Here is a 21,802-nt window from a genome sequence, read left to right as displayed (position 1 = left end):
AAAACCAAAACGTTTACAAAAACCTATCACTAGTGATTACTACTAAAATCAATTTTCCCACGTATTAAGAAAATAAAACGTTTTCTAAAACAACCAATAAAATTAAAACGTAATTAAGAAAGCAACAAAACGTTAGCCTATTATCTATATCGAGCACAAGTTACCAAAAAAAAAATCATTATTTTCTCATAGATTTACATTTCCCTTGTGGGATGAAATTCATATTTACTGGTCAACTCGTGGGAAAAAATAATATTATTTTTAATGTGTGCAAGTAAAATGTTGATAAAAAAAAAATTGTAGTTAATAATTTACTCAATAAAACCTTAACACTCTTTTCAATATTTGCATATCTTGGAATTAGCATAAAAAACAAAGTGACGCTGATCACTTAAAAAATTTAAAGCAAATATAGTACAACTACAAGTCATTCTACAGAAAGATAATCAATTCCAAAAAATGAATAACACAAGAAGATGGGCTTTTAAGCTGAGAATCGTAAATTATCAAACATCAAAATAACAAAAAATTATTGTAAAAGAACACAATCACCAATGATTAAATAAAACAATAATTAAACTAAAATCTCTTACCAAACTATCTGGAGATTAAAAAAAACGATAAACAGATTTGATGAGAATAGACACAATTATTTAGCGACAGAGCCAGTAAAATTCACACTTTTAACAAGGATGAGGACTCACAGCGACAGATGATGAGACGGAGGGACGATTTGGCGAAGTGGTTCTCAGAAGAGAAGAATACTTAGTGAGGAAGGGAAGGTTGTAATATGTTAGGTTAATAATTTGTCAAAATCCGAGGAGGACGAAGCGGGAATTAAAGAAGATATACAAGGATATTTTGGAAAAGTGAAATATTAAAATAAGATCTTTTTGAAAAAAGGTGGGTATCCCAAGGGTTTTTAAAACAACTAATAAGCTATCAAACAACTTATTTTGACAACTTGTAAGCTGTTTTTCAATTTTTTTACCTAACAAATTATGAAAGCTTATAAGCTCTAAAACAACGTATAAATAGTTTTTTTAGTTTACAAGTTCAGCAAAACACCCTCTTAAACAAATTGAATAAGCTTTGAAATTTTGTTAAGCCCTATAGTTTATTGGCTTGAGATGAGTATCCAACAAACTGTAAGTACAGTAGCAATTGGTGTTCTAGTGGGTTCAAAAGGCCAATGGGATGATATATAATTTTAATGAAATAACTTCAATTTTCGTGTTCACTTATGGGCCTGAAATTTGGTTGCATGGTTCCAGTTTGTTACCAGCGAGACCTCTCTTGTTTAGTAGTATAGAGGTCGTGTTCACGTTTTTCCCCTCTTTTTTTTGATAGTCCTATAAGATAACCTTAACTTGGGCTTGAACATGAAGAGATGATTCATTTTATTCATGATATTACTTCAGTTTTCTTTTTTATTTAGTTACACTCTCCTCGAATCGTCAGAATTTAGTGTCAAATCCTACAGAGATCTACTCTGTTATAACCAAATGCAGGGTAAAGTAAATGTTTTACCTTTTTCCTTTACTCCAGTGGATGTGAAAATGCCTCATATGGGCGTTGTGAAAGTTTTAGTATTCATCCCTTTTTTTCTCCCCAACTTGTACTGTTATTCATGATTTTCTATATCCATATAAATATTGGTCATTTTTATGTTTCTTCTTGACCAGTTCACAAGATTGGAAGGCCCAGTTAAAGATACCACCTCAGGACACCCGTTTTAAAACCGAGGTTAGATTCCAACATGCGTGCGTGCTGCCCTGTCAATTTCTTTAATTTTTTTTGTATATTAAACGTTGTTAGATTGTTCCTACTACCTAAGGTCCCAAGTTCCCTGTGATAATGATTGTCTTGTTTGTTATGTTTTGTGAAAACCTGATATGTTTCAGCTGAATAATATCCACTCTTTTTAGACGCCATTTTTTAAAAACAATTTTACATGCTCCGATAAAGTTCCTTAATGATTTCAATCAATAAGTGGATCAAACATCGCCCATTAAGGTGTATAAGTGTATCTGGCTAAGCTATTAGAGGGATATATATTTATTACCTTCGACAGATGAATTGATTGTCATTTGAATTTTAATGACGTAGCTTTTTTTAATGGTTGTGGAAGTTGTAATTTCATTTGATATATCGGATTCTGGTGGCTTGCAGCACTCATTACCTTGAGAAAACGCCGCAAAAGATATTGAAGGAAAATTCATTTTTTCAAAACCAACACAAGCTTGCCAGAAAACTTAGCCAGAGATATTTTCTAATGTACTACCAAATAAGTTGTCCTCTGAATCTAATTTGTCATTGATGGAACCTTATCACCTTTTATATGTTGCTTGGACTCAAACAGGATTGCCCTAGTTTCATAAATGGCTACCTTGCCACTTGAATTTACTCTCATCCTTGTTCGCCCTTTCACTTCAACTGGATACTCTGTAATCTGCGCTTCAAATGCTCTGAATCTTGGATGGTCTCTTAAGTAGATACGACTTTACCACTTATAGTAACATTCCGAAATCTGTATTGTGCTGTTCAAAAGTTTTATCGATGGTTTCTTGTTATGTTAGGCTTTGGTGGCAGTATTTTGTGGAAACTCATTTGCGTCATATTCATCTATAATTTATCATTTTGCTGCATGCATCAAAAGTTCTATCATTTTTTCTTGTTATGTTACGCTTTAGTAGCATTATTTTGTGGAAACTCGTTTGTGTCATATTCATCTATAATTTGTCATTTTCCTGCATGCATCTATATATGTATAATTCGCTCCTGAATGCTATTTTACTTGTCTTTTAGGATGTAACGGCTACAAAAGGAAATGAATTTGAAGACTACTTCTTAAAGCGTGAGCTTCTCATGGGAATATATGAGAAGGGCTTTGAGAGGCCATCTCCCATTCAGGAGGAGAGTATTCCAATTGCTCTCACTGGAAGCGATATATTGGCGAGGGCCAAAAATGGAACTGGGAAAACTGCTGCCTTCTGCATTCCTGCTTTGGAAAAAATTGATCAAGATAAAAATGCTATTCAAGGTTTAATATCCATTTAGGACCAATAATATTTTCATCTTCACACTTTCTCTTGAGTCCTAGTTTATAGTATGATGTTTGTTAGGTTTATATGAGCTAAAACCTGATAATTTGTGAGAACTGAATCTGACTATTTGAGGTAAAGACAAATATGTGGTGGTAGCAGTCATTTTTTCCTTCTGATAACTAGTCTACTACCTTATATCATTGTGTTACTGCATTTAATAATGATTTATTAAAGATCTTAGGAAGATTATGTTTAGTATGATAATTATGTTATTGCTTGAGTCTTGATCCATCATTTAAGCTTAGCGAACACATTTTCTTAATTAATTTGGTATCATATGATTCTCAAATATCTGATTGAGATATTTTCGTGCATTGATCAAATTTGTACCTTTCTTGTCTGTCTTCGTGTTTCGATGCAGTTGTTATTCTTGTGCCTACTAGAGAACTTGCTCTCCAAACATCCCAAGTTTGCAAAGAACTTGGGAAGCACTTAAAAATTGAAGTCATGGTTACTACTGGTGGAACAAGCTTGAAAGATGACATAATGCGACTTTATCAGCCAGTTCATTTACTTGTTGGGACACCTGGGAGAGTTCTTGATCTTGCAAAAAAGGGTATTTGTGTATTGAAAGATTGCTCTATGCTTGCAATGGATGAGGTGTGTATAATCTATTAATGTTGCCCACAAGTTTTTTATTATGTTACTTGATAATGGAGGAACACAAAAGACGTGGATAAGCATAATATGCTGATATCATTCTCACCCTGGATTTTGAGACAATCCCTCCTAATTCTAAATCCTAATTGTTTCTAAAATATATTTTTATTGCTATGTAATATTGTATTAAACTTCACCTCAATCATGTAGGTTATAAAAATATCATGTTTGGCAAGTTTTTCTTTGATAAGGCACACATCTTGTCTCCTAAATAACAATGATATCAATTCAAAAAATCCCTCATTTAACCAATGTTACGATTGTCTTTTCTCCAACTTTTGTCAGCGCTCTTTAAAGAACTTGTGATTGGTGTAGTGAGACCAATGGTGTACCTGGTTTTTTTAGAACTTCTCTTCATTTATGGTGGGAGGATTTAACCTGACTTTGTTGGTCTTTCTTTGGTCATGGTATCTCACAATATATATTTTTTATCGTGATGTCTGTTCTTCCTTGTTTGAACTCAGAAAATAAGTGTATATAACGTCATGACATATCAGAACGTGGGCGGTAGGTAATCTTGTCCTCATCATGTCAATAATTTCAGGCCGATAAGCTTTTGTCACCGGAGTTTCAACCTTCTGTTCAGCAATTAATCAGCTTTTTACCTGCAAATCGTCAGATTCTTATGTTTTCTGCGACATTTCCTGTTACTGTAAAAGATTTCAAAGATAGGTACCTGAAAAAGCCCTACGTCATCAACCTGATGGATGAGCTCACCCTCAAGGGTATAACTCAGTATTATGCTTTTGTGGAAGAAAGACAAAAAGTTCACTGCCTCAATACATTATTTTCGAAGGTTCAAATTCCTGTTAGCTTATATTTTAGTGAATATATATTGCATATGTATTGCCATCTGTGATGAATTTGTTCTGACTGTCAAATCTGTTGTCTTTGTGATGCAGCTTCAAATAAACCAGTCTATCATTTTCTGCAATTCCGTGCATCGAGTAGAACTTCTGGCCAAGAAAATAACAGAACTCGGTTTTTCGTGTTTCTATATTCACGCTAAGATGCTTCAAGATCATCGCAACAGAGTATTTCATGATTTCCGCAATGGTGCCTGTAGAAACCTTGTATGCACCGGTACGTGCTGCAGTAGGATTTCTTGAACCCATTTTCTATTGTTCTCCACAGTTTAAAGTATTTTTCTTTCCATAAGATTGCATTATTCCTTTAACTCCATCCTAGGGAAATACCATGGCACTTGCTTATGACTTTGTACTAGCAGTAGGGAAACAGTGCAACTTATGTTGTGAGGTTCTGATTCTAATCTCACCCGATTCTGTTTTGATCTCTCTTGTTAGTTACTCTATCTGATGTCCTGGGTGTGTGTGTGTCTCTGTATATTACTTAATTTTCATTTTTTTCCTGTGTCAAATTGCAGATTTATTCACAAGAGGGATAGATATTCAAGCTGTCAATGTTGTTATAAATTTTGATTTTCCCAAAAACTCGGAGACATATTTACACAGGGTATGGTGCTTGGGTTGTTGGCCAGTTCACTTTTCATACTTGTCGAATTGTTTCCTCATAAATTGTTTATGTTACATATAGGTTGGTCGATCTGGAAGGTTCGGACACCTTGGGTTAGCTGTCAATCTGATTACCTTCGAGGATCGGTTCAATTTGTAAGATTTTACTTCCTTGTTTTTTGATGGTCACTGATATGGAATAGAGTTATTGGGTTGTGAATTTCTTGAGATTTTTCTTTTATTACCACGCGTCTCACATCTTTCAGGTATAGGATGGAACAAGAACTAGGGACGGAGATTAAGCAGATCCCACCACATATTGATCAAGCTATATATTGCCAATGATCTCTGGTGGCTGCTATTTACCAGTTGATCGAAAACACCGGTGAGTTATAGATCGCATGGATATTATATTTTTGGTATGTACATCATTTTATGATTGTGCATCCCTCCTAGACCGTTGATTTACCATCTACGTCATCTTTTTTATGGCAGAAACCAGTAGCCATTCACAAGGAAATTACATGCTCTTGGTCATGAAACACTTACTATTTGATTTGTGAGGCAAACGATACAAGAATTTTCAAGATATTGGACGTCGCACAACCATTTAACCCGTAATGATTCGAAATACTGTATATCGAAGGTTAAACTGTTGTGGTCACTAGGCCAACGTGTTCACTTCTGTGAATCGAGTCCTTTTATTTGTTTATGCTTGGTTGTGGTTAAACTCAGCCCATCATCCCGTTAAGTGTACTAACCTTCCAATTTCATGCTCGTTTAATTTCAATTGCACGCTCCCATCAATGATGAAAAATCCCTGTCCTTTATCTATGCCGATAGAAGTTTAATAAAATGGTTATTTGTGTGTGTTATGATCACATTTTCAAGTAAAAAAATATAAATCAAATGGGTTGAAGAAATGGTCGAAGCAAACTAAACAAATACGATATACCCAATGTAAAAAAATACGATGGTAGTGGTTGGTGGTGTTTTTTACCAATGGTAGTGGTGGTGTTTTTTTACGGCAAGAAATACATTGAATATTTATTATCTCACGGCATTTAATTCGTTTGATTGGACAGCGCCATCGATCTGACCCATTAGGTGTTTGCCAGCCTTTCATTTGTTAGCCCCCCACAAAAGTCATTGCTCTCTTTGACTCCTTGCGTTAGAGGTGATCAAATTGGCTTTTGTTATTTTACTCCACAAAATATTTTATTTTTAACTCACAATTTATCTTGATTAAGAATTAGATGTAAAATTACTTTATCCTTACACACATTAATATTTAAATTCTGTTTGAGCATACATGGATAGAACCCAACAAGAAAATACCGAATGTGAAGTATATATTCTTGATTTGTCCTGATTTTGTTCGTGCTATTTCTTGGTTAAAGTCTAGAAAATGAAGGAGAACGAGTCACATACGCAACCAACTATGGTACCGTAATTAGAGTGATCAAAATCCAAAGTTGAAAGAATAAAAGAAAATAAAGTCATTCGAAGAAAAAATAATAAGGGAGGGTATTTATTGCCTGCCTTTTCTGTTGCTTCATCAACCTCTGCCCCCCCTCCATTAAATGCAAGCTTCGGATGCCATGATCGTATATATTGGTGTATAAGCTTTAATTTAAATAATTTATAATTGTAAGGTGTTATTGCTTGACAGATATGAGTTTATACGAAAACAGTATTGTAAGATTATGAATTTGTGTTTTATCATAATCAAGTGTTGTGTCAAATGTTATAACATTTGAAACACATGCAGCGGAATATTAAACTTTGTAACACAAATTCACTTTCAATAACTAAATGGACAAGATTAAATATGCACAAGTATAAATATTTGTGCGGTGCCTCATGTCAAAATATTAATTACTAGAAAACCAAAACGTTTACAAAAACCTATCACTAGTGATTACTACTAAAATCAATTTTCCCACATATTAAGAAAATAAAACGTTTTCTAAAACAACCAATAAAATTAAAACGTAATTAAGAAAGCAACAAAACGTTAGTAAAAAAAAACTAAAGCAAGAAAACTATCTCCAGCCAACGTCTTCACGGATGTTGTCTGTATGTGTTTTCAACATTCAAGGCCACACGGTATATGGACTCGTCAAAAACAACAGCGTCCCTTGAAGAAGTATTTCTCTAAAATATCGACGTGCAAAAGTGCGTCAGTGAATGATTGATCAGAAAAACAAAAAGCGCCGCATCCATCTCCACGTTCTCTTGTTTATAGATATTCTCTTTTTTCAAGCAAATCTATAAGATAAAGAAGTTAATAGTTTACTTAGCAAACATACAATATCATGATAATCTTTGCATAATTATCTCATTATCTAGAAAAACAAAATCTCATTAAACATTATACACAATCAAATCAACAAGGAAATATAATATTAAAAAAATTATGTAAGATAAGAAATTATATTAATTAAATTACGAATTAAAATTTCCCTTCAATAATTATTTGTTCTTTATGGACCCGAACTATCCGATCCGTGCTCACCTACAGAAGATCAATCCCTTGTGCAGGTGCTTACCTACATAATGGGATTGCAGTAGTTCATGATATTTTGATAAAAATATTCCCTATTTAACATATACTGTTGTAATATATATCTCATGTATTTTATGACACGAGCTTATGAATATTGTAATGAAGTTAGGACATTGATAACCCCACAAACATGTGTGTGAATGCAAGTGTAAAAAAAGAAAGAGAGAAATTCATTTGAATGCATAGAGTGTGTCCTTTCACCATTGAAGAAAGCCCCCATTAAACGCCATCATCCTCACATGCATCTCTCTCTTTCAAATTTGGATTTTTCTTTGCATTTACTCCTCACAATACCACTCACACAGTGTCCAACAGAACTCTTTGGTAGCACAAATTTTGAAATTTACAGTGTTTTTATTCATGTGGCATTGATTACAGCAGAAAAAAAGAATGTGTTTGCAAATATTATACTTAAATTTATGAATAATTGAGAAAAATAATGAAATGAATAGTATTTGACAATAGAAATGAGAACTATTTTTTAGTTGGAAAAAAACTGAAGTTTTTAGTTTGTTTGGTAAATAAGTGACTATTTAGTAAAACACAAAAAATATTTTATAAGAGTGTTTGCAAAAGAAAGAGTTTGATGGTGTATCGTGAACATGAATATAGATAAAGAGTAATTTTATATTAGATAAAAATAAAAATATTGCGGGTAAGAGTGTCCAAAAAAGATTTATATTATTATTTATCAAAAATCAAAAACCTTTTTGAAAAACTATAATCAACACGTTTTGAATTGGCAAAAACTTGTGTGAGACGGTCTCATGAGTTGTATTTTGTGAAACATATCTCTTATTTTGGTCATTCATTAAAAAAATATTATTTTTTATGCTAAGAATATTACTTTTTATTGCGAATATCGATAGGGTTGACCCGTCTCACAAGAGACCTACTCTTCTGAATTTTAATCCAAATGATAGAAAAAAAAATTGGGTTACTAAGCATCGGAAAAAAAACAGTTTTTAAAATTAAAAAATGTAATGTTTTTTTAGAGGTAGCAAACACTGAGAAATTAATTATCTAAAATTTAACATATATACTACATCAAGTTGCACGAGACTTGCATGCACATAAATGCCAGAAATAAATTAACGTGAAACCTGAGAGTTAAGGAAAGTAATAAACAGAGACACAATAAATACAAGAATTTTTCTTTGTTCAATAAATTCAGCCATTATATGTTCTTCGATGTTATTGAGAATTATTGCTCGAACATATTCAGTCGAAAAGATAAATAAATGCTCCTATATTTAGAATCTGAATGAATATCTCTATATTAATGTAAGTGAAAGCATTCAATGCGTAGCCGGCCGATGTGTCGCCGGTATGATGTGTAAAGTTCTCTGCCATGTCTTTTCACACTATCTTTTATCAAGATTTCAAAAAGGTTTTCAATTTTTACTTTTTCACTTCACTTCTTCTATCGTGAATACAATTTAGTTCCAAGAATCTTCAAGGATTGTCATTTCTTGGTTCCTTGTACATTATTGTTGTACTGTTGTTTGAAAGGAAGAGGTAGTCGTGTTGAAGAATCATTAGACTGTTTTTGTTTGTATTTTTGTTAATGGGGAGAGCACCATGTTGTGACAAAAAAGGGTTAAAGAAAGGACCTTGGACTTCTGAGGAAGATGAGAAATTGGTAGATTATATCAGCAAAAACGGCCATGGGAGCTGGCGTTCTCTTCCCAAACTTGCAGGTTTTCTACCCTTTTTTCTTACTTTCAAGAATATATAATTCATCATTTCAAATCTTAGAGTGCATTTACTTGGATAAATGTCATGTTACATTATAGGTATGGGTTATGATACCACGAGCTTTGTATACCGATTCAAAAAGGACTTGGAGCAGATAATATAGCGGCGAATTAAGTTAAAAGTTTTGAAATTGATTTATGGGATTCTTATTAAATGTGTGATGATTTTGTTCTGAACTGAGCTGAGCCCGAATCAGCTGGTGGTTGACGAGTCTTCATGTCTCGCTCTTGAATTTGTATTCCTAGGAGTTTGATGCACTGCACCAATCTTCCAGTTTCAGTTTATCAAGTTATCAGAATTCTTTCTACAGGTCTTCTTCGGTGTGGGAAGAGTTGCAGGCTACGATGGACGAATTATCTAAGGCCAGACATCAAACAAGGCCCCTTCACTCCTGATGAAGAAAAGCTTGTCATTCAGTTGCATGCCATTCTTGGAAACAGGTCATGGTTACGATATATTGATTATGTGCCGGGCGAACTATTTTCAGTTGTAATGTGAGATTGCCTTTGATCATTCAATCTTTCATCACCACGAATTGATGCGTGACACGGGCTTCAAATTGAGATGCAACCACTGACAATAATAAGTTTTGGAAATTCTTGTTGCAGGTCGCTAATGCACCAGGCTCAAAGGCCCTTGATGTTGTTAGGATCTGTAATTATTATTTTATTGAAAATGATGAACCAAGTTGTCAATTGCTCTTTTTTTAAACGTGGGACTACTTGCATCATCATAGGCAGATACACCAGGCCGAAAATGGCCTCATGCCTTATCGAGTCTCAAATTTGCTGGTTTTTAGAAAGGAATTGATATGTAACAAGAACTTTGCTGCAGCTGATGGTGCAACTGTCACTTTTTCTTGAATGTTTCAGTAAATGTTCATTGTGACCTTTCTTTTACTGAATCGGATATTTATTTTCTTTAGATGGGCCGCCATTGCTTCTCAATTACAGGGCAGAACAGACAATGAAATCAAGAACTTGTGGAACACTCATCTGAAGAAGCGTTTGCTGCAGATGGGAATCGACCCTCAGACACACGAGCAGGCATCCGTATCCAAATATCTGTCATCATCAAATCGACTACCCTCGTCTCCTTCAACTCGCCACATGGCGCAATGGGAGAACGCCAGGCTCGAAGCCGAAGCCCGACTTTCCAAGGAATCCCTACTCTTAATCTCGACAGTACAAAAATCAGACACCGATTACTTCTTACGTCTGTGGAATTCTGAGGTTGGAGAGACGTTTCGTAGACTGAAAAACGAGGAGAAAACCGAGAAATTGAATTGTCAAAGTCCCATCTCATCGTCGTTAACAAAGTGTGGTTCGATTTCAGGAATGACAACCGAAGTTGACCTGGGTCGAGTGGGCTTACCGGACGTAGGGAACAAGAAAGACCACGAGCATGAGCTTAAGATCATCAAATCTTGCACAGATAATGTGCAACAACGGGTATTGGGTACAGCGAGTTCAGATGAATTAGAGGATTCATCTGAATCTGCATTCCAGCTGCTTTTTGATTTTCCAAGTAATAATGACATGAGTTTCTTGGGACATCATGATTTCTGTAGCTTATGGCAGTGATTTTATACTCGAAAAGCTGAGGTTGCATCTTTCTCCACTTCAAGCTTTTGGCTGAATTTCGCTTCTGTGCTACCGAAATTCGGTTTGTTAGTTTCTTATTAGTTAATAGTTATTGTCTTCAGCTTTTGGAAAAATGGAGATCGTAATGTTTTCGGTTATGACCATCTCAGGAGGAATACATTGCAAAACTCGTAGGGGCTTTTTATAAGCCAATTTGCTAGAGGTTTCCAGTCAGGCCAATGTGCGTGAGAAAGAATATGTATAAACATTACACCCCTCTCACTCTGTCTCGTTCTGTGCGATATTGCATATAATTGAAGAAGACTTGTATTGGATAACACGAGCATTGCCTTCAGATTGTATCCTCTCCAAAAGGAACTTGGCTAGTTTTGTTAATTGCCATTTTCTTACTCTGCTAGATAAGTAATTTCACCATTACGGGCTTTCATGGATCCTCTTTTTGTTTATAATTCATCTAGATTTGTAAGCATCTCATGTTTGTTATTGAAGAAGCCTGATTTGAATGTTAGATTCTCAATTTAGTGATGTAAGTTGATGATAGAGTTCGAAGCAAAAGACTTGTGAAAAAGGCTTTAATTCTGATTACGAGTCTACAATGTCAAAACAGGAATGGAACATGCTCTTAGCATTGATTTGTAGTTGCATACTACGAGCATCAAAGCTGTTTTCACACAGGAAAAGTGTTCAAACTATACATAACACACGAGGACACACAACAAGATCAACACCCATTTATTTACTTAACACAAAAAAAAAAAAAAAAAAACCGTATCAAAAAACAAAATTTACAAGGAAATCTTGGAACTTTGTGGGTCACTTCTTGCTAACCTTTAGATACTTCACACGTTAAAAGCATCCAAAAGATTTCTTAGGAATCTGCTTGGTTGCACGGTATGTATTAGCCGCCTCTGCTGCATTGAATATCTCATCTTTACGTGTAGCTTCAACCATGGCTCTCTTCTCTTCTGCCTGTTTGTGAATTAGTGCCACCTTGTTTTTCACTCTTTCTGCATAATATGCCTTCTTCTCATTTAGTTTTTCCTGTAGAGATACAAGATTAGCTCAATAAGTTCAACATTTGGAATCTACAACTTTCAAACTTTTTCAGGATTTTATGGAATCTGAAGTGATGATCATGAGTAGCTTCATTGTCAAAATATTTATATTAGAACACATAAGAATTTGAAGATGTGAACGAGTGAATCGAACTTGAGTGTTTTTACCTCAAGTGTTCTTAGTTGGGCGTCAAGAGATGCCTTCTTGGTGTTTTCCCATGAAGATATATCTGCGACCTTCTTTTGAGCCCTGTTCCATCATACAAATTGTGATCACAATTAACCAGCAGGTTGTTATAGCATAAAATGGAAAATTTCAAAAAAAAAAAAAGCTGGAAATTTTCTTGATTGCCAAGAAATTTAAAAGTAAATCCATGAATAACAAATGATGAACTCAAATTCCGATTGGTGTTCCTTTTCATCAATATCCGTTCTTTTATCTTAATCGAGCTTACAGATTCAAACAGTTCCAAGTTCATACAAAAAATTTCATAAACCTTTAAAAATCAAGATTTTGCCCCCATCGTAATTGATTCTTCCCCACATTTAATAGTTGCAACATGAGCTCTTATAATTCCACACCAGATTGATATACTGCACATTAAATTTCCGTAGACGACTCAGACTGAAAGAGTAGAACTAGCTGAATACGAATCGTTCACAAGACTTTCGAAGTAAACATCAGGAGAGTTGATCAAAGCCTTACCTGTTCTCCACTTTGCTTTTTTCATTTTCCTCCCACGCCATGATGCACGACAACTTCTTGTCATCTTCAAGTTTCGCAAGAGCAATATCTGTAAAACATTTTAGACACAACTCATTCCCTTTGCATCTACACAAATTTATTCGTTCCTTCAATAACTTGGATAAACCGAATCATATACACACCTCTATCTTTCGAGCCTTTCTTTGCCACAGGTTCCGGCGCGCCTGCACGAAAATTTGGACACAATGTCTCTCATTAAGTTTAAACACAATCTTTGCATTTCAGGTGTAACTTTTCAAATAATCTGGGTCAAGACTCTATTTACCAACTCCAACTTCACAAATTTGCCAGATCGACCCATATTTATTCTAAATTTTTTATTTTTTCTTTACTTAGATGAAACTTGATACTAATAACAGCACAAGATTCTGAGCAAGAAACAGTCGATTAACCAGATCAAACCCACTGTAAGTAATTCAATCTGCCATCTTTTAAGTTCTTCTCCGCGCATATCTTAGGAGCATAGCAAAGTGAATTAATTTGTCTGGGTTCCTGGTACTACAGAATCTTATGTCACGAATTATTAAAAAGGAAAAAAAAACAGGGATTTGTTCAATCAACGTTACTTGCAACAGGTTTAGCGGCTTCGGCGGGAGGTGGCGCGATGACAGGTTTATCTTCGACAACGTGGCTCGGATTCTCAGCCACCGATGCAAGCGGCGGCTCCGCCGCTTCAGGATTCTTCGTAACAACTTCGGCGTGAGGTGGCGCGACAGCAGGCTTATCTACAACAGCTTGGTTCGGCTTCTCAACTACCCGCGCAACCGGTGGCTCCGTCGCTTCAGGATTCTCCGTAACAACTTCCTCAGCCACTGCGGTCGCCATTTCTCTGTATAAATAAAAATACAGTAAAATCTAGAGAGAACGGAGGTGAGACCCTCTTACAATGGCAGAAGAAATGAAGTGGAAAATCTCCAAGCGCAAATATTGGTGAGATATAAAAAAGTATCAATTAAATTATATATTACATTAAAATTTCATGATTAAGATTTATATAAATTTCATGATTAAGATTTATATATTTTTTAAATTATATAAAATATTTATTTTACTTTTAAAAAACCAAATATAATATTGTATATATTAATAACTAAAATTTAATATTTAACAAGAATAAATTATTGATATTGACTTTATTTTGAAGAAGTTAAATTTTTTTATATCTTATTAAAAATATCATTTGTGCCATTATACTAATTAAATTGTATATTACACTAAAATTTCATAATTAAGATTTATACGTTTTTAAATTATATAAAATATTTGTTTTATTTTTTAATTTTCAATTATAATTTGAATCCCTTAATTTTGTTTATATTTATCTAAGAATTTTTTAGTTATTTTTTTTGTGATATTATTATTTTTTATCTGTATTTCCGATTTAAATGTTAAATATGTTTATAATTTTTTTTAACATTTTTATGGTAAGATTTATTTCAAGTGTTTCTCGATGATAATCTATTCAATGGCTAAGCATAGGCGTTTTTTTTTAATCTCAAATCATAATTTCGTTGACATAATATAATTATATATTAAACATTTATATTTCGACATTTTATTTTGGATAATTCGATAACAAGTTCGAATATTTCGAGCTGTAATCGAACTTATGTTTTAAATCAAATAAAACTCGAGTTTCCGTAATTTTCGATGGACTTTTAAGTGATATAAATCAAAATAGAGTAGTAAGACACATAATTTTCGAATGAAAAATCGCCATAGCTACGCATAGAGATGCTGCCGAATAGTTCGAGGCCGATAATATTAAAAATTGTTGAGTGTGAGCCACGCAACGCCACGTCACGCCACGCCACGTAGCGTATATCCAGATAAGAATAAGATGCTGACTCATCTACATTATTCCGTCATTTGTAATTTTCTAAAAATGGTTGTTCACGATTATTACGAGAATGATTTTGATTCTAATTTTAGAAAGATATTTACAGTTTTAGCAAAAACTTGTATGAAACGGTCTCGCAGATCATATTTTATGAAACAGATATCTTATTTGGATCATTCATGAAAAAATATTATTTTTTATGCTAAGAATATTACTTTTTATTGTGAATATCGGTAAGGTTGATCCGTCTTATAGATAAAGATTCGTGAAATCGTCTCACAATTTATATTATTTAATTAATGTGTATTAAACTCCAAATATATATCATATCAACCATAAATATTAATATATGAAATCGTAACCTATTCAAAATAATACAGATCTATTTTATTATTTTTCACCTTTGGAAGGACAATAATTTAAGGAAGTCATGAATGGCCAGTTTTCACCGGTTAATCTCTGAGGTAGGGGGCCGCCCGTCGTTTTATATATTTTTCAAACGGCAATTCTATACCTCAATCTACATTTTAAAATTATGCCATCTTTTATATGAATTAAAAATGAGATCGAAATATATTATTATTAGTATTATTTATTTATTATTTTCTAAGTAAAAGTGTGGAGGGGAACACATGATCTCTTTTTCAAGAGAAACAAAAACTTGCTTACATATATTATTTATTCAAACAAATAAATGGGATTATTCCCCAAAATAAAATGAGTATGTCTCTTGTAAGACGGTCTCACGAATCTTTAATTGTGAGACGGTCAATCCTACTGATATTCACAATAAAAAAATAATAATCTTAGCATAAAAAGTAATATTTATTCATGGATGACCCAAATAAAATATCTGTTTCACAAAATACAACTCATGAGACCATCGCACACAGATTTTTACCAAATAAAATATGAGAATGTTGAAACGTTGTTTGTCTGTGCCAGGTAAAAGTTCATTACTTGAATTATCTTCTTATCCTGTGAGTTACTTTCCAGTGGAATTGGGTTGATTTAAGCTTAAGGAAACAGTTTAAATTTATTGGGCCACTCACAGTTCACTGGATGAATGAAGGCCTTTTCATGGGCCCATAAGTTGTCCAATTCTTCAGTTTCCTCAATCCCCATGGGTGCCCACTCTGAGGCCATTCCTCCACCGGAACCTGAGAAGCCATTGGGGGAGAGGGTTTCAGAGGTAGTATCGTCGGTTTACAGTTCTCTTCCCAAAAAGGGGACGCTTCAAGGACGTGAAGTCTCTGTTTTGGCAGCGTTTCTTCTCTCCGGCCCTACTCAGGGTTTGTCTCTGCAGATTTTTGATTCCTTATGCTGTTTTTATTCGGGTGATTTTAAGTTTTGTGTTTGTTTTATGTGAACATTGTCAGAATTACAAGTGGTTGCGTTGGGAACTGGGATGAAATGCATAGGGCACAAACGGCGGAGTTTGAATGGCGACGTCCTCAATTATTCTCATGCTGAAGTCATTACTAGAAGATCCCTCCTTAGGTAGGATTTCAGTTTCTCAAATTGTCCTTTTAGTTAAATTTCTATGTATGTACTATGTTCTTGTTGTTGAGTAAAAAATTGCTTGATTTTATAAAGACCAGGATTTTAGATGCACGAGCAGAATAAGATTTAAATTTTTTTTTTTTTCAACTTGAGAGGGTGACTAGTTGGTCTCCCTGGTTTTGGTCCGTCCTGTATAAGTGACAACGTAGCTAGTTCAGCAATGCAACGAAGAAGAGAAATCTGAAGGTATCAGGTCATCTAATTGATTGCATATAATTTATCCAGGCTCTTCTATTCAGAGATTCATCGCCTCACAAAAATTTATTGTAAATATGAGCATAATAACAGAAGCACAGAGTTGCAGAATGACGATATTACCAAATCAGTTTTCCTTCTTAACTCTGGTGTCCTTGGCCGAGGAATGTTTAAGTTTAAACAATGCTGGAAGTTGCATTTGTATGTATCACCATTGCTATGTAGGTAGTAGATGTCTAATATTTTGTAGTATTTTCTGGATAGGACTTTTATTTTACCTCCAATAAGTTATGTTTCGCGGATACTGTTACAGGTGGGGATGTCTCACTTAATTCTCAGATGTTCACTTGTTTAAATAATGGTTCATCAAATTCAAAAGTATCAGACGGGCAATGCATCACTTCAGAATGTTCTGACGCACAATGGTATTACTGATAAATTTTTCCTTTAATATGTTTTCTGGACCAAATTATTGTACTCTTTTACATGTAGCTTTCTTGTTTTCCTTTCTTTGGCATGGGTTTTTATAACTATATAATTTGCAATGATTTGAATAATATTGATTTATTTACAGATTAGTCTCCAGGTCACTCTTCTCAGATTGCTGGTACTGTTCATAGGAAGCCTGGTCGAGGAGATACAACTTTGTCAGTAAGTTGCTCTGACAAGATTGCACGGTGGAATGTTGTTGGAGTTCAAGGTTACTTACTTTTAGCTCATGATAACTTCTTGGATGTTTCACTAATGTAATAAGTTACAAGAATTTACGCCACACTCATGTCTTATAGATTCACCTCTAGAATGTGATGTTTTGTCTCATCTTGAATGTCATGTACCTCACGGAAACTTATAAGGATAGATCACAATACCATCTGTTGTTACTTGAAGGTTTGACTATTTATCGAAGTAGCAAATAGCAAGCAAAAAAGTTAATAGTACCCTAAAATTTGTCTGTTATGTATTGATAAAGTGAATATTCTACTATTTTTTGAGTGGGAAAGGCGTGGCTAAAATTTGTCTGTTTTGTATTGATAAAGTGAATATTCTACTATTTTTTGAGTGGGAAAGACGTGGGAAGCGATAATTAAGATAACAGTTTGAAACGTGGTGTTAGGACTATTCACTATTGTACGCATTAAAATATATAAATTGCAACACCATTACTAGTTACAGCTATTATTAAAGTAGCAAACGTTTAATCTTACAACTGATATCAATGTCAAGGTCTGACGTTTTGTTCCATGATCTGCAAGTGGTCGCAGTTATTGGGAAAAAATAATTGTCCCTATTGAGATAATAGGCAAAACATGTCCCTTGGGTTTGGGTACTATATGGTTCAAAAGATTTGAGTTTTACAAATTCCAACGGCTGTGGTTTTTAGTTTGATCTCACAAATAGGTCATATGGAAACATGCTTTGCGAAATTGTAATAGTTATTTGAAATATTCTTCATGTGCAAATTGGTTATTAGTTATGCACTCTGCTTGAATTTTCATTTGGAATCTTGGATGCAGCAGCCCTTCTTCTTTTCTGGAACCTATTTATATTTCCTCCATAACAGTTGGTCTACCCAATTTTGATTCTGAAAATCTTCTCATGGTCAATCACCTGAAAAGATCTCTACATGAGCGAATTGTTCCATTGACTAACGAACTGATGAGCCCCTTTCAAGTTAATGAGGTCATAGTTTGCGGTTTCCCTCCATTTTGGCAATGTAGCTCAATTTTCTTTGTAACTGACAGCCACTCCTCTCGGTAGCTCCCGTGTCACCTGAGGAATTTCAACACTCTCAGACTGCTCTAGAAACTTCAACTTGCGGGTGGGCTTGTTAGTTACTTATCATTGCTTCACGAGTACAATCGTTGTGTTGTCAGTTACCTTATCTGATATTGTGTTCTCCTTCATTTGCAGGTATTCAATATGTTGGAATAAATGTGGCTTGTACGAAGTCATTCTCGAAACAACTGGTAGAAAGCAGGGTACATCTGCAAAAGGTGCTTTGTATCCTTCCATTTAGTCATCTTTATGCAAGTCAGTTGTTATAATTTACAATTAATACAACAAAAGCCATTTTACTGGATTGCTTGAAGCTAAAAATGTGTTTCTCATACATGTCAGAGCCATGATTGATTTGCTTCCATGATAGCGTTCTAAACATTTTCTAAGTTCGTGTGGCTTTAAAATTTATAGTGCTATATTGAAACCGTAGTCATTATATAATGGGAAACGAATTGCCAACAACCGTGAGCACCGGGGCGGGGCGGGACGATATCGTTTTAAGGAAAAAAAGTCAAACTCTTGTTTCGACTATTTTCTCGTAGCTATTTGGTTCATCCATTTCTATCTCGTGATTTTCTAAAACAAATAAAAGAATATCAACCAACACTCAATGTTGACAACTGCTGCAGATTCAGCCCATGCACATTGCCTCCTTCCTTTGATCCTGCAGAGCTTTAAGCGATTCGTGATCGAAAAGAAAATTTAGCAAAACAAGTTGTGCTGTGGGAACAAAATGAAAGGGGCAGAATTTAAATTATTTGAAGATCATTTTTTTTTCACTGTGGCCAAAATTTGATTATTACTGAATAGGATTTTTGTTGTAAAAATACAGTGATATATGTGTAAGAAATATTTGAATTGGGTAAATCAAATCATATAGCTACTCATTTAAAATTCATAAATAGGATAATACGAAATTGAGCAGCTGACAATAATCTGAATTTTTGGACAAAGTTGCATGCAGTGTATCAAAGTTAAAACTTTTGAGACATCCATGTACATTTATTTTTTGACATTTTAGACTCTCATATTGACTCGTTGATGGCATGAGAATGCATATAAATATATACCAGAATTTGAGATCCTTAAGCACACATTCGTAAAAACAAACACGGCATCATCTACACAGGGTTGGAGTACTAGAAAGCTTTAAACCAAAAGAAAAGTAGAATAATTATAAATCATTCAATAACTGAAGGTAATACTTGAACTTCTTCTGCATATTTATTTATCATGCTTATATATTGATACATCGATTTTTTTATCTTGATCTTTCACCTGCCAAGTCACTTTTATCAAACATAATGAGTTGAAATAGACCGACTATATTTGTACAATTATAAACAATAAATTATTTTCTTTTATCTTATGGTATAATAAAACTATAATAGTTAAATTAATTAATATATTAAGCACACATACTGCGTGCTATATATGGCTGTTTTCCATACATCAAGGTACATGTAAACTCAGCACAAAAGAAAAAAAAAAGGGTACAAAGAAAAGAAATTAACAAATATCCTTCCAAAAAACCTCAAATTCAAACAGAATATTACTTCAAATTTGTTCTTTTAGCCCTAAAACAATAACAATAAAGCATAGGTGATGTATGTAAGAAGGCTTAATAAGCTCTTTCTTTGAAGATATCCAAGCTCATTTCGCTGGGATCGGTTGCCTGTAACTCGACCTGAATACCGTCTAATTCTCTCTTGAATCTGTCTTTTGAACTTGCATACAACATCTTCGTTCTTACTCTAGCCGTATCGGGACACCTGCATTGTATATATCGTGACCACAAATTTAAACTCAATCAACAACATTATACATTAAAAATTTATTTAACATTGATCATCTATATCATGTGTCCATATGGTCTAGAAAGTGCTGATCTAATTTGTGGTTCATATGCTTGATATTGGAGTTGAATTGTGGGGAAATTTGGAGCAATTTATTTTATATTATAGGAGAAAAAACACACACTCGAAACCATCTTGATAAATATCTTAAATCAGAAAAATCTTACATGTATGTGCTATTATACGTATGAGTACTGACCATGCAACGAAAAAGATCTTGCTTTTATGGCAATTTTCATCGGTGGTGAAGTCGTAGTCGAAGACAGCATATCGGCACTCATTAGCCGGCAAGCTTTCACTGAAATCTTGGTGTGTTTCATCATGGCTACCGATCTTTTCTATGGTGACTTGCTGGACAGTGTCATCAATTTTGAACACTATGTATCTGTGGTTTCTTTTGGCTTTTAGCTCCAAGAATCTGAGCTTGCACTCGTCATTCACAGCAATTCCAGATGCTGCATTTGCCTGCACAGAAAATTACATGGATTGGCTTAAAATTAAGGGGCAAATAATTAAAGTTGTATGAATGAATCCCATATGTAACATCCGGAAAAAAATTCGTGTTGCAAGTTAAATTTTACGCATATTTTCTCGACATTTATAGACTCCTGCCTTGCAAATTATACGCATCACAAATGTCAGATCAGGGAGAAGAATATATGTATGTAAAACACAGAAAACTATAGGATCTAAATAATTGTGAGGTCACTTGCAAATACACACACATATATATTTAGTTATAATAAAAATCGACATACCATTTTGTGAAGAAACTAAGCTTGATCAGAAACGATGAAATGGACAATGGAAATGGAAAAGAAGAAATAAAAAGAAGAGAAAACAATAACAATAAAAAGAAGGATCCTTGATTTTTGGTATAGAAATGGAGGAGTGGATGAAAATTTCAAAGGGTTGAGAGATTTTTCAGGGTGCTTTTAGGAAAAATTAAAGGAAACATTTAATTTCCTTTTGAGGCTGCTTATTAATCACATGCAATAACTTGTTTACAAAATATCCATTAATTAAAATTTTAAAATACACGTGAAAAAAATGAAAATTCATGATATGATTAGGTTTTTTTTTTTTTTTTATAGGTGCATCGACATTTAAACATGCTTGTGCCATTATTGGTGGATTTAAACAAAGTAGACTTAAGAAATATCATATTTTATAATATATTAAAAATTGGGATTTTAATTAAAATTTCAAAACGTGTCAATGCATATGTAACGACCATGGGCCATTAAGCTGAACCAACATGGGTCTCGGCCCATACCCATGCACCACTACTGGTCATGGGTCGTTAGGATGGCACAGCATGAGCCGTAGCTCACATGCGCAGTAGTCCATGCACCATCACTCATAGAATATATCACCCCTGAAAAGTGATTTATTTCGTCTCCCCCAACATTTGAACCCAGGACTTGCAGGCCTTAAGTACCTAGATTTTTAAAGTGTTGATACCAGTTGAGCTAATTATAATTATGGTTTTACCTAAATAATAGCTTCTCATATATTATAAACTATTTAATTCATTCATTTATTTATTTTTTCTTCAGAAGTATCATCCAGATCATG

General features: G+C 34.0%; 5 protein-coding genes across 14 annotated transcripts; 3 read left to right on the top strand and 2 right to left on the bottom strand.

Moving 5' to 3' along the window:
• The first annotated feature begins 1,505 nt into the window (after window positions 1-1,505).
• Window positions 1,506-6,108, top strand: LOC142526082 (DEAD-box ATP-dependent RNA helicase 8). Its single transcript, XM_075630351.1, has 10 exons — window positions 1,506-1,618; window positions 1,686-1,746; window positions 2,809-3,043; window positions 3,469-3,707; window positions 4,312-4,563; window positions 4,670-4,850; window positions 5,152-5,240; window positions 5,322-5,395; window positions 5,506-5,624; window positions 5,735-6,108. Exons 1-9 carry the CDS (start codon window positions 1,506-1,508, stop codon window positions 5,582-5,584), a joined length of 1,323 nt encoding a protein of 440 aa, XP_075486466.1. The 3' UTR covers window positions 5,585-5,624; window positions 5,735-6,108.
• Window positions 6,109-8,897: 2,789 nt separating this feature from the next.
• LOC142526449 (transcription factor MYB17-like) lies at window positions 8,898-11,903 on the top strand. The gene is made up of 3 exons (XM_075630857.1): window positions 8,898-9,508; window positions 9,877-10,006; window positions 10,492-11,903. The coding sequence occupies exons 1-3, from the start codon at window positions 9,376-9,378 to the stop codon at window positions 11,147-11,149; spliced, it is 921 nt and encodes a 306-aa protein (XP_075486972.1). The 5' UTR covers window positions 8,898-9,375; the 3' UTR covers window positions 11,150-11,903.
• On the bottom strand, window positions 11,777-13,900 carry LOC142526450 (remorin-like). Its single transcript, XM_075630858.1, has 5 exons — window positions 13,558-13,900; window positions 13,114-13,155; window positions 12,932-13,019; window positions 12,394-12,475; window positions 11,777-12,211 (listed from the first exon to the last, which is right to left on the bottom strand). Exons 1-5 carry the CDS (start codon window positions 13,814-13,816, stop codon window positions 12,017-12,019), a joined length of 666 nt encoding a protein of 221 aa, XP_075486973.1. The 5' UTR covers window positions 13,817-13,900; the 3' UTR covers window positions 11,777-12,016.
• Window positions 13,901-15,870: 1,970 nt separating this feature from the next.
• Window positions 15,871-18,699, top strand: LOC142527717 (tRNA-specific adenosine deaminase TAD1-like). Of its 10 annotated transcripts, none has more exons than XR_012815514.1 (7): window positions 15,872-16,123; window positions 16,211-16,331; window positions 16,620-16,810; window positions 16,903-17,014; window positions 17,169-17,240; window positions 18,332-18,408; window positions 18,501-18,699. XR_012815514.1 is itself a non-coding variant. In XM_075632614.1 (6 exons), exons 1-6 carry the CDS (start codon window positions 15,898-15,900, stop codon window positions 18,604-18,606), a joined length of 828 nt encoding a protein of 275 aa, XP_075488729.1. In that variant the 5' UTR covers window positions 15,871-15,897; the 3' UTR covers window positions 18,607-18,699. The 10 variants fall into 10 exon arrangements, 5 of the variants coding, with proteins under 5 accessions (XP_075488729.1, XP_075488731.1, XP_075488733.1 ...); XR_012815516.1 differs by having other exon boundaries at window positions 17,169-17,289; window positions 18,501-18,562; XR_012815513.1 differs by having other exon boundaries at window positions 15,876-16,123; window positions 16,683-16,810; window positions 18,104-18,408.
• A 1,106-nt stretch (window positions 18,700-19,805) lies between these two features.
• On the bottom strand, window positions 19,806-21,136 carry LOC142527128 (actin-depolymerizing factor 7-like). Its single transcript, XM_075631848.1, has 3 exons — window positions 20,983-21,136; window positions 20,424-20,689; window positions 19,806-20,140 (listed from the first exon to the last, which is right to left on the bottom strand). Exons 1-3 carry the CDS (start codon window positions 20,983-20,985, stop codon window positions 19,990-19,992), a joined length of 420 nt encoding a protein of 139 aa, XP_075487963.1. The 5' UTR covers window positions 20,986-21,136; the 3' UTR covers window positions 19,806-19,989.
• Between the last annotated feature and the right edge of the window lie 666 nt (window positions 21,137-21,802).

This window comes from Primulina tabacum, chromosome 15, assembly GCF_025594145.1.
Source record: "Primulina tabacum isolate GXHZ01 chromosome 15, ASM2559414v2, whole genome shotgun sequence".
In the NCBI taxonomy this organism is placed as follows: domain Eukaryota; kingdom Viridiplantae; phylum Streptophyta; class Magnoliopsida; order Lamiales; family Gesneriaceae; genus Primulina; species Primulina tabacum.
This window is presented reverse-complemented; position numbering and strand designations above follow the sequence as displayed.